Below are 21,576 nucleotides of genomic sequence, written 5' to 3'. Positions count from 1 at the left end.
TTTTATACATTTTTATATATTAGCAATTTTTTTACAAGTAACCTAAGTCTATATACAAACAGTATTTAAAATATTAAAATTAAATTATACATATTACATTCAGCTATGCATAATAATACTTATATTATGACTTGTATAATATTTATCGAAAAATGTCAAGAAAAGTCAAGAAAAGAAATTATAGAAAGGATTTGATATAAAAAATATATACAGTATGAGATATAGAATTATATAAATTAATATATACTGTATAATTTTATACGATTTAAGAGCTAGCCGAACGCAATATAGTATTTAAGCGATGGAATAATAATTCGATAATGAATTTATTTTATTTGTGATCAACATATAACATTTATAACGAAATAAGTATATGATGTATAGTATAATAGTGATCACATACGACGGCATTAGATAAGCGTGACAAATAAATATACACCTCAGTAATAATTGTATAATTTTAATATTTCAACGTTTATAACATATTTAGGTAGGTTACATTAAATATCACTCATGATTTTACATTAAGGTTCGAATAGCGACGAATTTTTAATATATATAATTATAATTAGCAATTTTATATAAAAAACGAATAAATTGACAGTGTTTTATCGTAAATTTTTAAATGCATTAACGTATTCAGGGTTGCCAGACAATTAATAGATATTTATAATACACAACTTCACTTTTAATATCTAATGGCGGGTAAATTATTTTATAAAATATTTTTTTTTATTAAGAACTAGATGATAGCGGTGTATTTTTAAGTACCTCTTGTATTGATCGACATTAATAGTTATTACTCGACTATTATGAGTCATAGCGTCATAGATGATTATCTATTGCCTATAAGAAACCTTAATAAATAGGCTATAAAAAGTGAACCAGCGCCTTTAATAAATAAGATTTCAGCAAAAAAATACTCTTAGTACACGTATTAGCAATAATTATGTAGTAACATTACGATATAACTATACAAGGCATCTCAATTATACACTCACTCGTTTCCAATTATATATTCTAGCAACCCCACCGACATAAATGTATATTGTCTAATTTGAGTCACATCTAAATGGCACCATATTTATATTACTATTGACAAAATGGCATTTTTTTTAATTTAAATCTCTTCTTTATATCAAATATTTTAATTGAAGTTAATTTTATACCATATTAGTTAACTATTGTTTTTTAGATGCGAATACGGAAAATAGCAAAATATTTTATGTATTCTTGTACACATAGAATAGGATTCAAAAGAACGACAAAAGAAAAATTATTTCGTGTATAATTATTAAAAAAAGCAATTGAAATCGATTTAGACATTTAAGGAAAATTCCGAACCTCTTAAAAAATGTTTACGACCACTAAAACTAACGTGACATATGCGGGTAAAGACACTTATATGAAAAAACTCGTTGTCTTCACAAAATGTTCACAAGCACTGTATCACTTTCGTAGCCCTCAAGACCTAATGAGGTGAACAGGTCCTCGAGGCTATCAACCGTACAGTATGGCTCTGATAAATGCGTCGGTGTCGTTAATTAAATCTCAGTCAACCCCAGCGAACCCTTGCGACCCTTCAATTGCCTTCACGAGCTTCTCCCTGAGCTGCTGGTAGCTCTCGTAAGGTGGAAGGTCGATACGGTTGAAGCTGTAAACGAAAATTGTTTATTATTTAACTGTATTCATGTAAAAGAAGATGGATCCAGGCTATTTGGTGTTTGTGTAGATTATGCAGACGTCTGTAGTGGTCTGGACATTTTTTTATGCTGTGTGTGTGTGTCTTTTAAGATCCTCCCAAATAGTTCACGTACTACTATTTTTTGTCCCGTAAACTTCCTCGTGTGTGTGCTCACACGCGTGTGCATTTGAGCGTGTGTGTTTTTTAAATTATTATTATTATTATTTAAATTATATTAAAAACATCCACGGGCTAGTCGCCCGTGTCATTTTTACTACATAAAATATTTGTTACTATACGGCGTACATTTTTTTTACAATAGTTTAATTTCAGACCAGCAGTTCTAAAACCGCCTAGAATTGCTAGGATGAGCCGACACTGACAGCTTTTCAATGTTATAACGATATTAAATATGCAATATACAATATTACATGCTTTTTTATTGTTTTTTTTTTTCACCACATTAATATATCTTATATATATATAAATTTCGTGTCACGATGTATGTGGGCGATAAACTCCGAAACTACTGAACCAATTTTTATCAAATTTTGTAAGCATCTGTAATTTGGCCCAACTTGGGAGATAGTTTTTATCTCAATTGGACCCGGTAGGTGGCGCTGCTATCGGTATGCAAGCAATCAAATTTGGTAGCTGTTTTCCGGGCAGGACGATGTCTGCCGGGTTAGAATACATTTATAACTCCTACTACTATTACTACTACTAATTACGCTATGAGAAATATGATTGTGAGGTAGAGGTAGTACCAGGTGTGCGCGCGCGGGTAGTTGTCGGGCGAGCCCCACTTCTCGATGGTGAAGAGCTGCGGCCCGTTGGAGCCGTAAAGCTCCTTGAAGCCATTCATGGGGACGCGGGACGTTCCCGTCACGAACTGGAGCAGGCGGGACCGCATTTCGTTGGAGAACGACAGCACCACCTGTTCGGAGGGGGGTGGGGTTAGTTTAATATAAGGTAGATAGGTAGGTGGCGGGTCCCATGGCGCCCCACTATGACGACGAGGGCACCGCTGGTTTTTACTGAGTAGTCCGGCATTGAACTTCCCGCCGGGAGTCTCAGACTCCCGTCGCCTTCGGGTGACGGGGTTGCGTAAATGCATTTTCCAGCGTAAAAAAAAAGGTAGGTAGGTGGCGGTCGATGTTGTTCTGTGTCGCTTTTGCACTAGTACATCTCTCTTTGATCCTAAACGACGGTAGATATTTAAAAAAAAAAACAATTCTAAAAAACTGATTTTTTCTAGTTGATGGGTGAGCCTTTTGGTATGAGTTTTGTTTATTTAAAAAAAAAAGTTTTCCCCTTTTTCCCTTTTTTGGGTCACGAGAGTAGATAAAGTAAGTTTTATTAGAATTTATTTCTAAATCTTAAAATCGCCCTTTTAAAAGCATTTAGAGGCGAGTTTAGAATGAATTTCCCGTATGAAGGCTGGAGTTTAAGTTGGGACGCATTACCCTCCAGAACCACTGCACCACGAGGTGGTTGGCGTGGTAGTCGCCCTTGTAGAGCGTGTTGGCGCGCCAGTCGCGCACGTCGATGTGCTGGATGCCGCACAGCAGCAGCTCCAGCTCGTGCTCGTCGAAGATCTTCAGCAGCGGCAGCGGCACGAGCGCGCCCAGCCCCTCCAGGAACGCGAACATCTGCTCCTGGACGCGGCTGACGAAGCGCCACTGGATCACCAGCCTGGGCCGAGGGCGCTCTCGTCATCATCGCAAGATATATATATACAGGGTTACTTGTAAAACACCAGCATCCTTGCAGGACAAGATAGCTAACATTATGTACAACAACATTTGTTCTACGACATTTGACATAACTCAAAACATTCATTAAAAATGATTTTTTTAAGTTTTTATTGTACTGTCCTGACATTTGTAAGTCTATGTTTCATTGATTGATTCATTATCGAAAGGACGACGCGACTTGCACCGCTAATAATAATAATAAATAACACTTTCTCTGCCTGATAATTCTAGTTAATAAATAATATTAATTGCTTGGTGGGTTTGTAGGTAGTATCACAGTATGTATGTCGCTGTGACTTAGGTAAACGTGTATGTAGATTAGCTATCTGTATTCTGAAAATCCAAAATATGTGAAAATTATTAACGTAGCTAATTATTATTCTATATATATACACTCGAGAGCAAAGAAATCGCACACCCATACATTTTCATTTTGACCGCAAGTATTTTTTTTAATTTAATGTCGTTTGCAAATACAACTTGAATTAAATTGAAGTACACATTGTTAGCTTTCTAAAAACCCATTATGTGTAGCTTTGACCTTCGAAATCATTTCAATAGCAACAAAACAATAGAATTACCCAAATTCACTTGTTCGGGTAGTTCGGTTTGTAAGACTTTGAGCAGGTATAAAAGGTTAAGGGATGATTGAAATGACATCATTTACATTTCAACTTGCAGTCAGAAAGGTCCTTTACCGAATACGTTATCATTCTGAACAAGAAAATGGATACCACACCGGAAGCAGCATCTCAAGTGGTTGCACTAATTGAAGCTGGACAGAACCAAAGTCAAGTGGCTCGTCAGTTAAATTTGAGCAGATATGCTGTTCGACGTGTATACGAGCGATATCAACAAACTGGTAGCTTTACCAGGCGACCAGGAACAGGCCGAAAACGTGCCACAACTCAGCGCGATGATCGTTATCTTGTGACGACATCACTGCGAAATCGCCGGTTAAATGCAGTTCAACTCGGACAGCAACTCCAGGAAGTTAGAGAAGTGGAAGTTAGTCGGTGGACAGTTAGAAGAAGACTAGCCGAAGGAGGCCTGACAGCGCACAGAGCGGCAACTGGCCCAAAATTGACCCCAGTACACAGACAAGCGCGCCTTCTGTTTGCACGAAATCACCTAAATTGGACAATGGATCAATGGAAGACAATACTCTTCTCTGACGAAACCAGGATATGTCTCCATGGTAACGATGGAAGGAGTAGAGTCTATCGAAGATCTGGTGAGCGTTTTTCTCAGTGCTGCATTTCCGAACGGGTCTCATACGGCGGTGGTTCGTGCATGTTTTGGGGAGGCATTTCACTGGAAGCGAAAACCGAACTTGTGTTCATCACAGGGGCCGATACCGACCGTCGATCGGGAGGATTGACTTCCCGACGTTACATCGAGGAAATCCTGGAAGAACATGTTGTGCCTTTTTCCGCATTTATCGGCGCAAATTTCATTTTTATGCATGATAACGCCAGACCACACACCGCCGCTATAGTACGCCAGTACTTGGAGGAGGTTGAAATACCCGTTATGGCGTGGCCTGCTCGAAGCCCTGATCTCAATCCTATTGAGCACTTATGGGATGAACTAAAGAAAAGAGTAAGGGCAAGAAACGTACCGCCGACAGGTCTAAGAGAACTCCAAACCGCAATTAAGGAAGAATGGAACAGCATACCGCAAGAGTTTGTAAAAAAAATTATTTCTACAATGAAAAATCGAATGGAAGCGGTTATTCAGGCTAGGGGGGGCAATACCTCGTATTAACAAATTTTTGTCTTCGAAAAAATATTGTTTTTTTAACCTTTTATTCCTGCTCAAAGTCTTACAAACCACGCTACCTGTAACGAGTGAATTTGGGTCATTCTGTTGTTTTGTTCCTATTGTAATGATTGCGAAGGTCAAAGCTATTCATAATGGGTTTTTAGAAAGCTAACAATGTGCATTTTAATTTAATGTAAGTTGTATTAGCAAACAACCTTAAATTTAAAAAATACTTGCGGTCAAAATGAAAATGTAGGGGGTGTGCGATTTCTATGCTCTCGAGTGTATATATATATATATATATATATATATATATATATATATATATATATATATATATATATATATATATATATATATATATATATATATATATATACAACACCATAAACATCAGAAGCGCGTTACCGACCCTATCCCCAATTCCTCCTAGAGCCCTGGTCACCTTACGAACCAACAGGAACACGACACTGTTTGAAAGCAGTATTATTTAGCTGTGATCTTCTGTAAGGTCGATGTACTTCCCCAGTCGGGCTGCTCCATATTTTGAGCAGGAAATTTCCTGCTGTGGCCTACCTCAGTGAAATACGTGGACAATTACAGCTGTAGTTCTATTACGTGGAGTCTAAGACTATACTAGAAGTAGGCTAAGGATGGTATCGACTATTTAATTCGTAATTGGTAGTGAAGGTTTTATCAACTCCATTCAATTCTGTTATACATTGAAGAATCATCATGGCGTAATCAAATCTAGATCACATATCCTGTAGTACCCCTGGAAATAGTCTAAGAGTAATATCGACTATAGAATTGATAGTTGGTTGTAGTGGCTCGAGTCCCACCAAGTAATAATTAATACTATGGGATGTAATAACGCAAATAAATCTGAGGGAGGTATAATCTACTCTATAATAGATTTCACACACTGATACAACTGATAGGTTATTCCAGTTGACACATTTCCTAGAGTTCCATTACATGTAAAGTCTGTTCAACGAGAACAGATACCAAATGTAAACAAAGCCCATCATTTTTTCGTAGCGACGACGGAACAAACAAAATATAGTCTATCTCTTTCTATCTTGTTTGTTTGCTATCTGCTGCACGTCTCTCTGAAAGGTCGAACGATATTTTAACTGGCCCTGAAAACAATCGGACCGCGTACGGCCCTTTGATTTTGTATTATTTATTTATATTTCATTTCGTGTCCTGAAACGATCGGGATGGTTGTTATATTTAATTAATTATATTAAATTCAGTAATTATCAAAATATAAATATATCTTACATTTTAAAAATTTGTGTAAGTAATAAAAAGGTTACAAAACCCTGCATAGTTGAATGACCCCGCATTTAGTTTGTTTACATTTGGTGTCTCGGCTCGTTGAACGCACTATAGTCTAAAACAACTTTTAAACTTTCGCGTTTCATTATTATATTTTAATGTTCATACGGGGATTAACGCGAACAAAATTTTTTAAGGTAAAATATATTACCTTGAGGCCTGACGTTTCGGCCAGGTTACACCAGCCGTGGTCGCAGGCAGACTGATCCAGCGATGTCACGACTCCGCTGTCAGGGTAGATGTTTCTTCATCCACCCTCAACTCGTGATTATTGTCATTTGTACCGCGACACACAACACTTATTATGTCCCTATTCTGTAAGTCAACCGGAAGGTGCCTATTCTGATATTTCTCGTTTATATTTATACCTCAGGCCTCAAGGTAATATATTTTACCTTAAAAAATTTTGTTCGCGTTAATCCCCGTATGAACATTAAAGCACTATAGTCTAAATGTATTTTTGACTATTTGACAGTCGTAATTATGCAATTAAATCTGGGAGAGGGTATAGTATACTATATTTTATATTAACGAAATAATAAATAATTTATAATTTTATTTCAGTCTAGTTGACCAACTTCGACCGTAATATAATGTCATTGTTTTCACTATTTTAGTTCTGAAAATACTCCAAAAAGTCACCGTAATATAATAAATTGAATATTCCATTTGATAACAAAAGTTGGAGTTTTTCAAAGTTCGTTTTATCTAATCTCTAAGCCTAAGTTTGACTAAATCATTTTAAATGAAAGTTCTATTTATATTTGTATTTATGTATACTCGTATATGTATGTATATGTGTGTGTATGTGTGTATTTATGGATGTGTTTATGTATGTATGTGTATAAGTAAATATATTCAAACGTTTATGTCTCAATTTGTACACCTACACTGACAAAATACCATCTCTACTGCCCCTAGGTTGCCTGGAAGAGATCGCTTTTTAGCGATAAGGCCGCCCTTTGTGCCTGATGATACTCTGTTTAAGTCCATAATATGTATTATTTCTGTTTTGGTTTACAATAAAGTGTATTGTTATGTTAAGTTCTCACTTGATGTACTCGTCCTTGTTCTCGTTGTCGATGGGAATGTTGGCACCCCCCGGCTTCAGCTCTCTCTGGATGGTCTTTCCAAATTGTTCCTCGTCCACTGCGAACGTTAGGTACAGCTCCGATGGGTCGTTTTCCTATAACAAAATATTAAAAAAAAATCATTTCGATTGTTTTGATGTAAAACTTCTTGACGCACGCCTGTTTTGGGGAGTAAGCTGGTGAGTAAGCTACATCCTACGGGTTGGTTATTAAATTTCGATTCAGCCTGTAATATCCCACTGGTGGACATAGGGCACTTTCTGCGTCTAAGAGAAGGATCGTGCTTAATCCACCACTGTGAATTGGCGGGATGGCCATTGAATATGAAGCATTTATTGTCATTTCACTTTCCAGAATATCGAAACCGCATTTCCGCCATCAAAAGCCTTTAGATGTAAAGTATTTATTATTGCTTAATGTTGGTATAGTGACAAACGTAAGTGTACCTTGATCCACATGAGCGAGTTGTAGTACTCGAGGTCGACGGACTCCATATCCAGCAGCTCGATGGGCTTGCCCAGCATCATCTTGTAGAATGGACGGATGAAGAATGCTGAGGTAACAAATTCGGTTTTAGAACAATATTTTATTAAACAGTTATACATAACTCGTATTTTTATTATTTTTCAACTTTTTTCTTAGTAGAAGAGGTACTAGGTTACCCACTGGTTAGTCTAGAATGTTGTGTTCCTATGATAAGTATGGTAACCAGAGTTCCTGGGGGGATTAGGGATAGGGTCGACAAAGCGCTTGCGATGCTTCTGTTGTTGCAGACGTCTATTAGCTACGGTGACCGCTTACCATCATGTAGGCCGTAAGCTTCTTTACCAAAAACCTATGCCAAATTTGAAATCTAAATGCAGTGTTTTACACCAATTTATAATAAATCAGTGAACTCACCGTCAAGCAACTTCCCATGATAAACCGCCATGCCGGCGACTCTGCCGATGAACTTGAAGTAATTGAGATGTTCCTCATTGCACACCCCGCTGTTGGGGTTGATCTGAAGCGTGTAGTTGTCCATTGCCGAATATTCGAACAGGCCGTAATAGGGATTGAACATCTCCTTGGATAATAGGAAGAACCATTCTCGAGCTAGACCGCCGTAATCTGTGGAAGATTCGCGATTCGATTAGTATATGAAACTGGAGAGCGAGATTAGAAATAAAAAAGAGAAATTAAAAGAACATAAATATGAAGATTAGGTAATAAATATGAGATTAAAAAGCAGCTAAGGCTAAGGCTAAGCAGCTTAAGTAAATTTTATGCAAATTTTATCAACACTTTATTTTTATATCATAGTGTCTATGACATATACTAATTAAAATATTTTTATTATTTCCGAAATTATTTTCAGAAAGACATGTTAATTATGACTAGAATTTCAAGTCGCAAAACCGAAACATCTGGCTCGCTTCATTAAAGGGACAAAAAAGAGTAACGAAGACCAATTTGAATATAAAAAAAAAAGTGTTAGAGGCTTTAGCATTTGTTTTAATCCTATTACCGGACCATCTGAGGTCAGTTGAGTGTATGATTTTATAAGATAAAAATATTTTTCTCGGTTTTATTTTCTTTGCGTATTATTGGACCCTATAGGATATTTTTGTGTAGTTTCAAGGTCTCACCAAGGCCCACTTCCGACTCGAACTCAACCCACAGTTTGGTCTTGAGCAGGTCGATGCGGCTGACGGAGCTGATGATGCGGTACGAGTCCTCCAGGATCGAGTTTCGACGCACTTTGATCTCGAACTTATTGGGCACGTTGCTCTGTACACGGATTATTTCATAATAACTACAATTTGCTAAGGTGATACAAAGAAGCTGTGTGTATAAAAACCGATGGCGGTATAACCATTCAACTGCTGGCTTTGAAATACACAGGCCGAAGACGGGCAGCAGCGTCATCGGTGCGACAAAGCCAGCCCTGCGGTCACCAACTCGCCTGCCCGACGTGGGGATTATGGGCAAAACACCAATGTCCAGCAGTGTACTGCGATAGGCTGATTTGTGTGTGTGTGTGTGTGTGTGTGTGTGTGTGTGCGCGTGCGTGCGTGTGCGCACGCGCTTGTGCGTGTGCGTGTGTGTGTGTGTGTTTGTGTGTGTGAAGTTATTACCCGTTTTCAGAGATAAAGAATATACTTTAATATCTCAGTTGTAGATTACAGTATGTCAGTTCATAATTTCATAATTTACAACATAAAGAGTGTGAATTAACAATTTTACAACATATTTAATATGTTTTGATACGGGTGAGGCGAACGGAAATTAAGATATAAGTTAGTGAAGATAGAAAGTGAGAGAGTTATGCTTCGTAAGTTTTACGTCAGTCGTGTGGTCTAAAGCTTACCCGTTTTTACATATTAATAAACAGGTAGTACGTACCGGTTTACGCAGCTGGCTCTTGAGGTATTCATACTTGCGCTTGTAGTCGCGTGAGTACGGCACGGCCGGGCCCGCGATCTGGGGGTTGGAGAGCCGCGGGTCCTCCCACTGCGTTGTACGGGTATCTAGAGGTTACACATTGTACGAAATTAAAAATTATTAAACAATGTCTGTGTGTGGTTAATCAAAAAATTTTTTATTTAAGTAGACTTCAAAATCAGGTATAATTAGCCGTTTTAAAATTTACTTCTTGAAGTGGAACTTCCTCCTAATTGTGATATGAGTAAAGTAAGAAACACATAAATGTATAGGTGAGAATGAGATAGATAACATTGCTGCTCAAACGCGTAGGCAACATACATGGTGCTTACAAACTTTTTCACGAGATCGTTATCATCGTCGATAGAAAAAATCCCATCGGTGTCCATTTTTACGATTATAAATTTACACGAGATATTACATTAATTTAAACTGCTTTTGAAGTGAAACTTCTTTTCAATCGTTATGATTTAAAACTCGATAAATAAATAAATAAATAATAAATATCATATAATATACACACACGGTCGTCTGTTCCCATGTTAAGCAACTAAATGCTTGTGTTACAGGTAACAGTCGACTGTTAAAACTATTTTTTTTTTTTTTTTTTTTTGATAAACATACATAGAAATAATACATATATAAATATATCGAACCCGCAACCCGCAGAACAGAAAGCAGGGCCACTACAAACTGCGCCAACGGGTTAGTCAAATAAGGATAGATAAAATGAAATTGCGTTATGATAAAGAAATATGCTGTGCAGGTAGGGCATTAAAGAAAATAGCCACCCCCTCTCTTCCCGTGGGTAAGAGGCGACTAATGATTACAGGCTAGGCATCTGTAAGTGCGGGTACACGAACATTTTAATAAAATGTCGCTACATAGTTTTCTGTACACTTGGTGTTGATGAGCCTTGAGTAAATAAATAAATAAGACTTCGACACCGTGCCGCGTGATTTGTACGCGGACGCAGTGCAAGAATTATCATATGTGGTCTATTTTTGTCTGTGTATCTACGTGTGTGTATTTGAGGGAACTGAGGTAGAGAACAGCAGGAAATTTTCTGCTCAAAACCTGGACCAGCTCGACTCGGGTAGTGCCTCCACCTTACAGAAGATCATAGCTAAATAATACTGCTGTCAAGCAGTGTTGTTTTCCTGTGATGAGTAAGGTGACCAGAGCTCCCGGGGGGATTAGGAATAGGGTCGACAACGCGCTTGCGATGCTTCTGGTGTTGCAGGCGTTTATAAGCTACGGTAATCGCTTACCATCAGGAGAGCCGTGTCGGTAGTTGTATAAAAAAAATTACAAGACACGACGCCCCGTTATTAAGACTCGAGCGAGGTGTATGGGCAATGTATAGTCCGTCGTCGTGCGTATGTGTGTGCGTGCGTATGTGCGTGTGCGTGTGTGTGTGTGTGTGTGTGTGTGTGTTTGTGCGCGCGTGCGCGTGCGTGTGCGTGTGCGTGTGCGTGCACGCGTGTTGTGTGCGTGTGCGGCACTGACTGTGGTCGATGAAGAAGATCCGGCCGTCCGTGTGCACGCGCTCCTCCCAGCCCTCGGGCAGCGCGCCCAGCTCGTCGGCCGCCGCCCCCGCGCCCGCGCCCGCCTCCCCCGCCGCCTCCGGCAGGCTGGACGCGCACCCTGGCGACGAAAGGCAAATCATTTATTAAAACTTATACTACGTTAGTCTCGATGCTCGTCCTCCCGCAGGACGCGCGACTCGCTTTATGTACGCGTATCTCGCAGAAACAACAAAAAAGCTAAACGAAAACTATTCGTAATAGAACTTTCCGTTAGCCATATAATTATAACCCACCCCAAACGATAGAAATGACAAACGAATATTATTTTTATTTTATATAACTTAGTTAAAAGCAAATGAAAACCACACTACCGTGTCTATAAATACCCAAAAATTTATCAGGGCTATATTAAATTTGAAAAGTGAAAAAGTAGGTATTACACATTGGAATTATGAAATCACTCATTTAAGGCGTGTTGTCTAACAATAAACATGAGTGCGCCACACAGTAATAACGGCCAGTAAAAACTAAATGCCGCCACACCACAAATGTTCACCTGTTCTTGGATCGATCCATGTCGTGGTCTTCTGATTGTGGTCGATGAAGAATATCCTCCCGTTCGGAGCGCGCTGCATGCTCCAACCAGGCGGCAAACCTATAATAAATATTCTTAGTTTTTTTTAGTTATTTAAACTAAAATTTTACATTTTTGAAAAATATAGTGAAAATAACAAATAGCTCTCCTTAAGACATTACCATCATATACCAAAAAGGTCATGAAATGCCAAGCAAGAATAGCTAGAATTTTTAGTCAATTTGGAGTAAATCCATGAGTAACAGAAAAGCTTCCGATCTTGAGATCAGTCATTTTTGACTGTGTCTATATAGTTGAAGTACTTTTGATACTTGAGCTGCTCCAGATAGGTGTTTCTTGCTAAGCCCTACATTACCTAAATACAAACCAATTATTTAAGAAAAGTAGACGAAAGACTGGTACTAATATGTAGGAGGTCAAAACAATCAACTGATTCATTCATCGTACTATTTAGCATCCAAATCTTCCGAATTTCGGAGGATGCCGCCATAAAAAGAGGAGTTTAACAGGTCCACGGTGGCTATAAAATGACATAGCTATGAACATTTTCCAACAAAAATATTATCTGGTTTATAGCTCTCTTCTCATAATAATAATAATACTATTAATAATAATAATAATACTAACCATCACTATTCGGTAGATTCTGACTCTGGCTGCTGCTAGAACTGCCGCTTCTCGTACTTTCAGTTGAGCCATCTGTCTCGTCCTAAAACACGTCAGCTAATGCAAAAGCGACCTTACGTCGAAAACAGTAGGTCGAAATACGAGCGTCTAGCGCAAGATTTTCATTAAAAAATCAATTATATTATTACTTTTTCCTGCATAACTTTCAAAATAATATAAATAAAATTAAACTGGCATAAACATTTCAAACATTTAAGTTTTAAGTAATTTTAACTTTTCTAATCTATAAAATAATAAGCTAGACTAACTAAATTTTAAAAAGGAAGAAAGGTCTAAGGCTATCTACCCAGCACGCATAACATATAATCAACATATCTACAATTACCCTTACATGCAAGACAATGAGACAAGGAAATCACACGATAAAACAGAAATGGACGTCAAACGAACAACTAAAACTACGACAACTAATCCTCTAAATCTACATTATTATATATACAAAGCTAAATGGGTTCAACTTTTCATAAATTTTTAACAGCTAGACAACATGAATTCAATTTACTATATTTATAACTATTTATAATTTCTTAATAATATACTATCAGATACCATAAACAAGCAATTTATTTTTCAGCAAAAATTAACTTGAAAAAAAAAATTAATAAACAAAATCAAGAAACTTCGGACAAATGGTACAAAGCATAAACAACCAACTGACTTGAAAGTATCTAAGAAAGTCCGCTATATATAATCTGTATAAGAAAAAACTATAATGACAGTACTCTATGTCACTTGAACATTATGAAAAATGGAAAAATGAAATATAGTATAGAATTAGAAACATAATACATATAATTTTGTTATTTTAATATAATGAGTCACGTATGTTCTAGCTTAGAATGGATATACGCGGAAGCACAAGACATTATTTGTAACTCGTGTGAGCCTGTTTAGCCTTAGTAATAGTGTATTAGCTTCGTGTTAGTCTAAAGCGTGGAGCACGGGTAATCAACGCCACAAACGCCTGTTGTCCGTCACAATATCCTCAACATGGACATATAGAACACAATTCTGGTTTAAAATTAACGTTCTGATCTGACAGCTGATAATGTTATCTATATGTCCACCACTCATAGACAATCGCCCAAAGCTCAATCGTGGTTACATGCGAATTTTTGGGCGATGACACGCAGTGCATAAAGAATATATTTTTAATACTTTTGCGATTTTAAAATTTAAGCTTGATCGAGTGTAAGATCTTGTAATTATGAAAATAAACGCAGACATACAACCTATAATAATTTTACACAATACACGTCACGCCCACAAACCCGTTCGCTTCTTACCTCCGAATCTTCCATAGAGCTTGCGGTGGTCCTTCTCCTTCGAGATGTCGACGCCCTTCTTTCGGGAGTCACGCCTCCAGTAGGCGTACTGAAGTGATTCTCGTCAAAGGTCAACGACTCCCCCGATCCATCTCCCGTTTCTTCAGTTAATGTTCTCTCTCTACCAAACGTTATCTCCTCTATTTCGGTCCTCGTATCTTCGTCGATGACTTCGTTTGATTCCGTGTCGTTCAAAGCTAGCGACTCGACAGCCGCTTGCAGCTCAGTTGCAGCACCAGTGTCAGCGCCGTTCACTTCCGATTCGACAGTTTCTTGACTAGCATTTCGGTTGACGTTAGTTTCTTGAGCATTTTCAGAAGGTTCTTCGGATTGGTTACCGTCTACTTCTGCCGCGGGGACAACGTTTTCGTTACCGCACACCACATCGTCTTCCTCGTTTGAGGTTTGTCTTACATTAGTATCACAGTCGGTGGTTATGTTTGTCGGTGTATCCGTAGGAAGTTGTTCCCTCAGCTCCGGCGACAGGATCGGCGTCGAAAATGGAGTATTTTCATTTGAATTTTCAGCTTGTCTTTCACTCATATCCTCCTGTCAGAGATTTCGAATTGACACTAGCTAACTAATATAAACACTGACCTCGTCAGCAATACGACTTCAGTTTAATTGAAATTAAATTACCTTTATTATCTTAGAAAAAAAAATGGCACAATATTACAATGCCGTTGCTATAAAAAAACTAAGAATTACTCAAGAAAATGCCATCATCATTGAATTTTAGTAATGAACTAAGAAACTAACGCCTACTTTCGAGTGCTAAGTAATCTATGGCAATTATATGATAGTTTATGGGAACACCACATTCCCCTATTCGAAGTGATCACGTGCCGAATTGTCTATGACCAGTGAGGACAACACGATGTTTTTGATATCACCCGGTGTTGATGTCACGATGGAACCAATGAATTGCGAATTTGTAGCCAACACCAGCGTTGGCTGGTTGTTTATTTTGATCGAAAGTTTTGGCCAAATTTATATCGTAACACATCTCTACAATATTTCGCAAAGCCTTGAATGAACGAAAATTAATTTGATATCAAATATGATTTTCCTAATATTTGCCACTAATAATTTGCGTTATGTGTTACCTGTGTTTTTGCATTCTTTAATGGGACTTGATATTATGATATAAATGTATATAATTATTAAATGAATTAAAACGAAGTTTTAAGTGAATCTTCACTAAATCAACCAACTTTAAGTGAACTAATTCACAAATTTTTTAAATTTTCAGTCTAATATCTCATACACTCGACAAATTTGTGTTTTTATATAATAGTCTAAGATACGAACTAGACGTGATCTTTCCTCATCTACTTAATTGATAAAAATTATTTTATATATACTTTAGTAAGCTAAAGATAAATCACGAGAAAGTTTGCTGGAAAATTACAGGCTAGGCTATATTATATTCAAATCAGACTTTCGGCAGGCAACCCATAGGGTTCATCGTATTTGCAATGAAACAGCGCTCATTTTGGTTTAAGATATATTCATTCAAAATGTGGGTGAAAGTAACTAGCATCAATATATATTAATATACCTGTTTATACCCGCCACCCTGTAGTTATGCCAGGAAAATAGATAACCCAACTATGGCATTTTCTATAGGCTTCATACTGTTCGGTAAGTATCCAATTCATTCATTTTCAATTAAAAATAAATTTTCCAATTTCTAAAATTATAATATACTAAAATAAGTTTTTATATATAAATGAATTATAATATAATGAATATTTATATTTATCTACTTTTGTACAATCCCGTACTTTGTTACTAATAATCTCCTTTTACCTAGTGTTGTCTGGAAGAGATTGCTTAAAGCCTTTGCATGCTGTCATTGTAACTACATCTTGTTTAATTTTATTTCTGTACTGCTGTGTTTTTTTTTTTTCCTTTTTTTACTACTTAAAAGTGTTTGATTATATTTATGCAAGAAATAATAAATAAATACATAAATGTTTGTCTGTATGTCCTTTATAGAATCGTAAACTATGCATTTGATCATGTCATGATCTTCAGCATAGTGTTTTGTTTGTAGTATAGTAAGTTGTATAAGTTCTTAGTATGTAAAGTGCGTTCAACGAGCCGAGATACCAAATGTAAACAAACCAAATGCGGAGTCATTCAACTATGCAGGGTTTTGTAACCTTTTTTTTTTTACTTACACAAAAATTTTAAATGTAAAATATATTTATATTTTGTAATTACTGAATTAAATATAATTAATTAAATATAATTATGTATTCAAGATTTGATACTTCTTAAATAATAATTATCAAAATATAAAAAATCACCCGAGCGCTTCGGGACACGAAATGAAATAAAAATAAATAATACAAATTCAAAGGGCCGTACGCGGTCCGATTGTTTTCATTATTACAGCCTATACAGTCCACTGTTGGACATAGGCCTCCACAAGTTTACGCCAAAAATAACGTGAACTCATGTGTTTTGCCCATAGTCATCACGCTGGGCAGGCGGGTTGGTGACCGCAGTACTGGCTGTGTTACACCGAAGACGCTGCTGCGCGTCTTCTGCCTCTGTATTTCAAAGCCAGCAGTTGGGTGGTTATCCCGCCACCGGTCGGCCGGCGGATTGTTTTCAAGGCCAGTTAAAATATCGTTCGACCTTGCAAAGAGGCGTGCAGCAGATAGCAAACAAACAAGATAGAAAGAGATAGACTATATTTTGTTTGTTCCGTCGTCGCTACGAAAAAATGATGGGCTTTGTTTACATTTGGTATCTCTTCTCGTTGAACAGACTTTAGTATAGGTATGTTGTATACCTTATAAGCCTTATATTTAAATATCAGTAATAAACATGCAGTTTTGCCATGAACACGTCTTTTTAAATTGATACTCCTTAGTCCCATCCGTACATGTGCATGAGCCCACAAAGATGTCTTATTTAGTACGAACAAAAAAATAGCGTACCAACGCGCGCACGTTACAGCTAGTGTGAAATAATTTTTATTCATTAAGCAGATCGGTGAAATTCGTCTCTAGTTCGGATCTCCGACTATTATGTTGGACGCAAAATTTCAGCTCCAACTGATTGACATTGGTGACATAAGGCAACCACAGTAAATGTCATCCTTATTTAAGGATATATCAAATTAATTTAAGATATTTAGAATCCAGTGAAGATGTACTTTTATACTTGTATTTTAAAATCATTCCTTCCCCTGCGTGAGGCCATGCTGCAATTAAAAACTTATTAGCTAAAATTAAAACAAAGTGCATTGTACAACAGACATTTTGCAACACCCTTTTGTGAATATTGATTTAGTTCGATATATTATTGTGATGTCCTGATTATGAACCTTAATTAAGAGTTCTTCTCAAATCTCTTCTAATTTTTTGTTTGCTAAATATTAACTCTGTCATGATCGACGCTGTAAATTACTATCTTGTGTGGAAGGGTTAAGGGCTAAACTAAGTAAAAATGTTAGAAAACCATAGCGAGGTAATTATTTTTAACCTATATACATAACAGGGATCTAAAATAAATAACATTTAAATTTTTCGTTTGTTTTCTCTTGAATCGTTCTTCCGTTTCCGTTAGACTTAAAATTTTATAAAAGGTACTAGAGTGATTTTTATGAAACTTAACATCTACTACTAACCTAAATTAACTGCAAAATATTATTATATAGTATTATCTACTATCAAGAGCATTTCTTTTGTAATGAACGCAAAAACAAAAATATTATAAACACTACTTGAAAACTTGAACAGAACCTATAAATATCAAACACTATTTACATTTTAAATCAAGTATCAATTGTCCTAATTATATGCTGGAGTCATTTCAACTGATTAATATAAACTTGGAACGCGTCTAAGCTGACTGAGAACGACGAATCACTGTATTCTTAACAAGATTCAACAACTAGTTTAAATCATTGACGACATACATATGCATTAAATATATAATCATTATATAAATATCGCAAAAATATGATTCCGGACATTTTCTTTTGATGATGTATAATGAACGTGACATTTGAAGTGCCTTAATATTACTATTAGTAGAAATTATTCTCATGCATAAGCCTTATGCTATTGTTTTATCACGATTTATTGTTAATAAAAAAATTAACATAAGACCATGGCTGAAATAAGTAAATTCCAATTAAAAAAAATTAATCATAATAATTTGAACGAAGCGCAAAATAATATTAATCATCTGTAAAGCAGTTTTTTATGACAAAAAAAAAAAAAAAAAAATTCCTTAGTATTACTTGATAGAGTACAACTCTCATGCTAGACACTGCATGCATGCATATCGAGATACATGAGATTCATGCATATGCAAGGTATGGTTTGAAGCTTATAATTAGTTCCTTTTACATGCATAAAATCATATGAAAGCATCTTAGAATTATAAATGACATATGACTTTTCGTTAATTGAATAGTAAAAAGTTTTGTTAATTCCTGAATTACAACGCAGAGGCAAAATAAATGTAAATAAATATAATATTTAAATACAAATTCATACAAAAGAACTATTAACGTTGTTTATTTAATAATTCATTTATTTACATTTATTAGTCCCCCATGCGGATACAAAAGAGAGGCATTGAATCAAATCACATATACTAAATACCATTTTAAGCTATATATAAATAATTGCGTTTATTCTCAAACAAAAAACTAACTTCAATTTATGATTTTTGCCGACTTGCAAACCTTCCCCTTATTTGAAGTCGGTTAAAAATTAATCAAACGGAAGCACTTACATGAGAAATTACAAACAATGTATGAACAATTCATAGTCGAGACAAGAAATTAACAATATGTCGGGTAGGGAAGTGTAAATTAAGCTACCCCTGGTACCACTGTCACACTTCGAAACCCCATGGTTATGGAGATATCCATGGTTAAAGTTTTGAGGTTAGAAGAAGAATTTCGCAGCTTTCACACGTTATTTTCACAATTCACACGTTATTTTCAAAATAAAAACGATCTCGACTTCAAGATCAACGGCTATACAAAAAATAAATTAGCCGAATCGATCGAGCCATTCTCGAGTTATGCGCTTAATAACATTCAATTTAATGAACATAAGATTTGTCTCTTAAATAAATAAATAAATAAATAGATAATAGTTGAATCGAATGCCTCTCGCTTGCACCCGCCACACCCCCCTAGAACAGAGCGGAGCACGGAAGTGGCACGCACCTGGCGCGCCGGCGCGGCGCCCGCGGCCTCGTCGTCGGCCGAGATGTGGAAGCGGCGCTGGAACTCCGTCACCGCCGTCTCCATGCGCTCCGCCTGCGACTCCGTGCTCGTGTTGCGGCTGGAAGCGTTATTGTACGCCGATAAGTGTGGTCACCCTCGTTTGTTGTACGCTGACTAGCGTACGTATGCACTAATAAGTGTGGTCACCCTCGTTTGGAGACTACATTAACGTATGACGCCGCCGCTTAATGCTTTCGACGAAACTTATTGTTACTTTATTACGTATTTAGGTGTTTGCTAATGATCTCAAGCGTATAATGATTGATAATTACTGTGAGATAGGTAATATACAAAATTAGTAAAGCCTACAGGTAATACACGAAAAATCTCCCAGGAAACGACATCTACTAGATGTTCGTTTTTTCCCTACTTTTTAATTTTATTTTTTCAACACATTTCGAAAAAAAAATCATAGATAGTTAATTTGATCTCATTATACGGTAAGTAATAAAAAAATAAGAAAACAGAAATCGTCAAACTAAATAAAATATCTTATAAAAAAAATACATTTTTGTTTAACAGACCTAGGTTGAAAAACAAGCATACGTTTCACCTGATGATAAGCGATTACCGTAAGTTATAGACATCTACAATACCAGAAGCATCGCAAGCGCGTTGCCGACTCCGTCCCCAATTCCCCCAGGAGCTCTGGTCACCTTACTCACCAACAAGGAACACGACACTACTTGAAAACAGTATTATTTAGCTGTGCTGTATGAACGCTGTGCCCCCTATCTCAGTAGAAAGTACAAAATTGCATTTCATTTGTACGTGAAAGGTTCGAAACCAAAGGTACCGATTCCCCCATGTGGTTTTATAACCACGATAAAATTTTCACGAGCACTCTATCTCTCTCGTTCTATCTCACTCTCTTGGTCTATTCCTCTCTCTCTCTAACTCACAACAAATCGTGCAAAACTCACGTGAACGTCGGCCTCTCCCACTGCGTGGACCGCGCTATATGATTCACGTAGTAAGTCCTGCCGTTCGCATCCTGTCTCTCTTCCCAACCCAAGGGCAGTGGATCCCCGCCGATCACCTGTAACAACCCACATTAATATTATTACTTCGATTCACCAGATTGAGCTTTCTCTTATTAAAATAGATATAACGAGCTAACCCATATCTAAGACCTAGATAGATCACTTTACATACATACAATTAGTAAAATCTGTAACTCATATTGCAAATTAGATGAAAATTTTTAGAGCCGTTTTCAAGAAGGCGATCACAAACATAACGCAAAATGGAATGTTTTTTTTTTTTTTGAAAGTGTCAAACGGTTCGCTACACCAGATTAAACATATTGATTCTCATATAAGAACTAAAACTACAAACCTACTTACACAACAAACTTGTCGTAGTCACTGAGGTTACAAAAAAAAAAAAATTTCACATCTTCCAACGTAACATAATGAATAGTGATAACTATTAAAATAGTGTCCTAATCTAAACGAACTAAAATAATAATAAATAACTTGATCGCACACACTAACACATAATAAGAATTATATAAATAGAAAGCTCAAAAATAAATTACATGGCGTGCAACGGGTGGTCTTATCACTAAATAATGATCCCTCCAACTAAAATGAATATATTTAAACCGTAATTTGAAGACGTTAGAACTATTACGTTAACGCCGAACGATAACAAGAGTTGTAATTATCCCTTCCAAATTTAAATTTAAAAGCAAATGAGCGATAGTGCTGCCTCTAATGAGCAATAAATGAACTAAAATAAATAATACCTCTTATCGCTATTCAATTTAACATTTAGCGAATAAACAGCGATTAAAATATTATATTTAAGATAAACAATCGGTCACCAACCCGCCTGCCCAGCGTGGTGACTATGGGCAAAACACACGAGTTCACACCATTTTTGGCGTGAACTTGTGGAGGCCTATGTCCAGTAGTGGACTGCGAAAGGCTGCTGTGATGAAACAATCAATCCAACGACGTTTGCGCGTTTATCGCTCATTAGCCATACTAGTTTTATAACTACGTCTATTAGGAAACCAATTACCATTACTAATTACTCGCTATTTACCAAATCCACAAATGTAATAAAATAAATATACTTATATAGATAAGCAAGCAAATGAAAC

General features: G+C 36.6%; 1 protein-coding gene across 1 annotated transcript in view; it reads right to left on the bottom strand.

Moving 5' to 3' along the window:
• Window positions 1-444: 444 nt before the first annotated feature.
• The window catches only part of LOC123661452 (E3 ubiquitin-protein ligase Nedd-4), a 43,708-nt gene continuing 22,576 nt past the window's right edge, over window positions 445-21,576 (bottom strand). Inside the window, exons 9-22 of the mRNA XM_045596408.1 lie at window positions 20,390-20,505; window positions 19,407-19,524; window positions 14,162-14,749; window positions 12,816-12,897; window positions 12,150-12,248; window positions 11,574-11,711; window positions 10,026-10,150; window positions 9,269-9,410; window positions 8,541-8,750; window positions 8,087-8,193; window positions 7,602-7,735; window positions 3,151-3,379; window positions 2,452-2,621; window positions 445-1,654 (exon numbers count right to left, since the gene is read on the bottom strand). Of these exons, the coding sequence (XP_045452364.1) occupies window positions 1,552-1,654; window positions 2,452-2,621; window positions 3,151-3,379; window positions 7,602-7,735; window positions 8,087-8,193; window positions 8,541-8,750; window positions 9,269-9,410; window positions 10,026-10,150; window positions 11,574-11,711; window positions 12,150-12,248; window positions 12,816-12,897; window positions 14,162-14,749; window positions 19,407-19,524; window positions 20,390-20,505 (2,361 nt within the window). The 3' untranslated portion in view covers window positions 445-1,551. The remainder of the gene's footprint in view (window positions 1,655-2,451; window positions 2,622-3,150; window positions 3,380-7,601; window positions 7,736-8,086; window positions 8,194-8,540; window positions 8,751-9,268; window positions 9,411-10,025; window positions 10,151-11,573; window positions 11,712-12,149; window positions 12,249-12,815; window positions 12,898-14,161; window positions 14,750-19,406; window positions 19,525-20,389; window positions 20,506-21,576) is intronic.

The sequence above is a fragment of the Melitaea cinxia genome, chromosome 17 (genome assembly GCF_905220565.1).
Source record: "Melitaea cinxia chromosome 17, ilMelCinx1.1, whole genome shotgun sequence".
Taxonomy (NCBI): domain Eukaryota; kingdom Metazoa; phylum Arthropoda; class Insecta; order Lepidoptera; family Nymphalidae; genus Melitaea; species Melitaea cinxia.
This window is presented reverse-complemented; position numbering and strand designations above follow the sequence as displayed.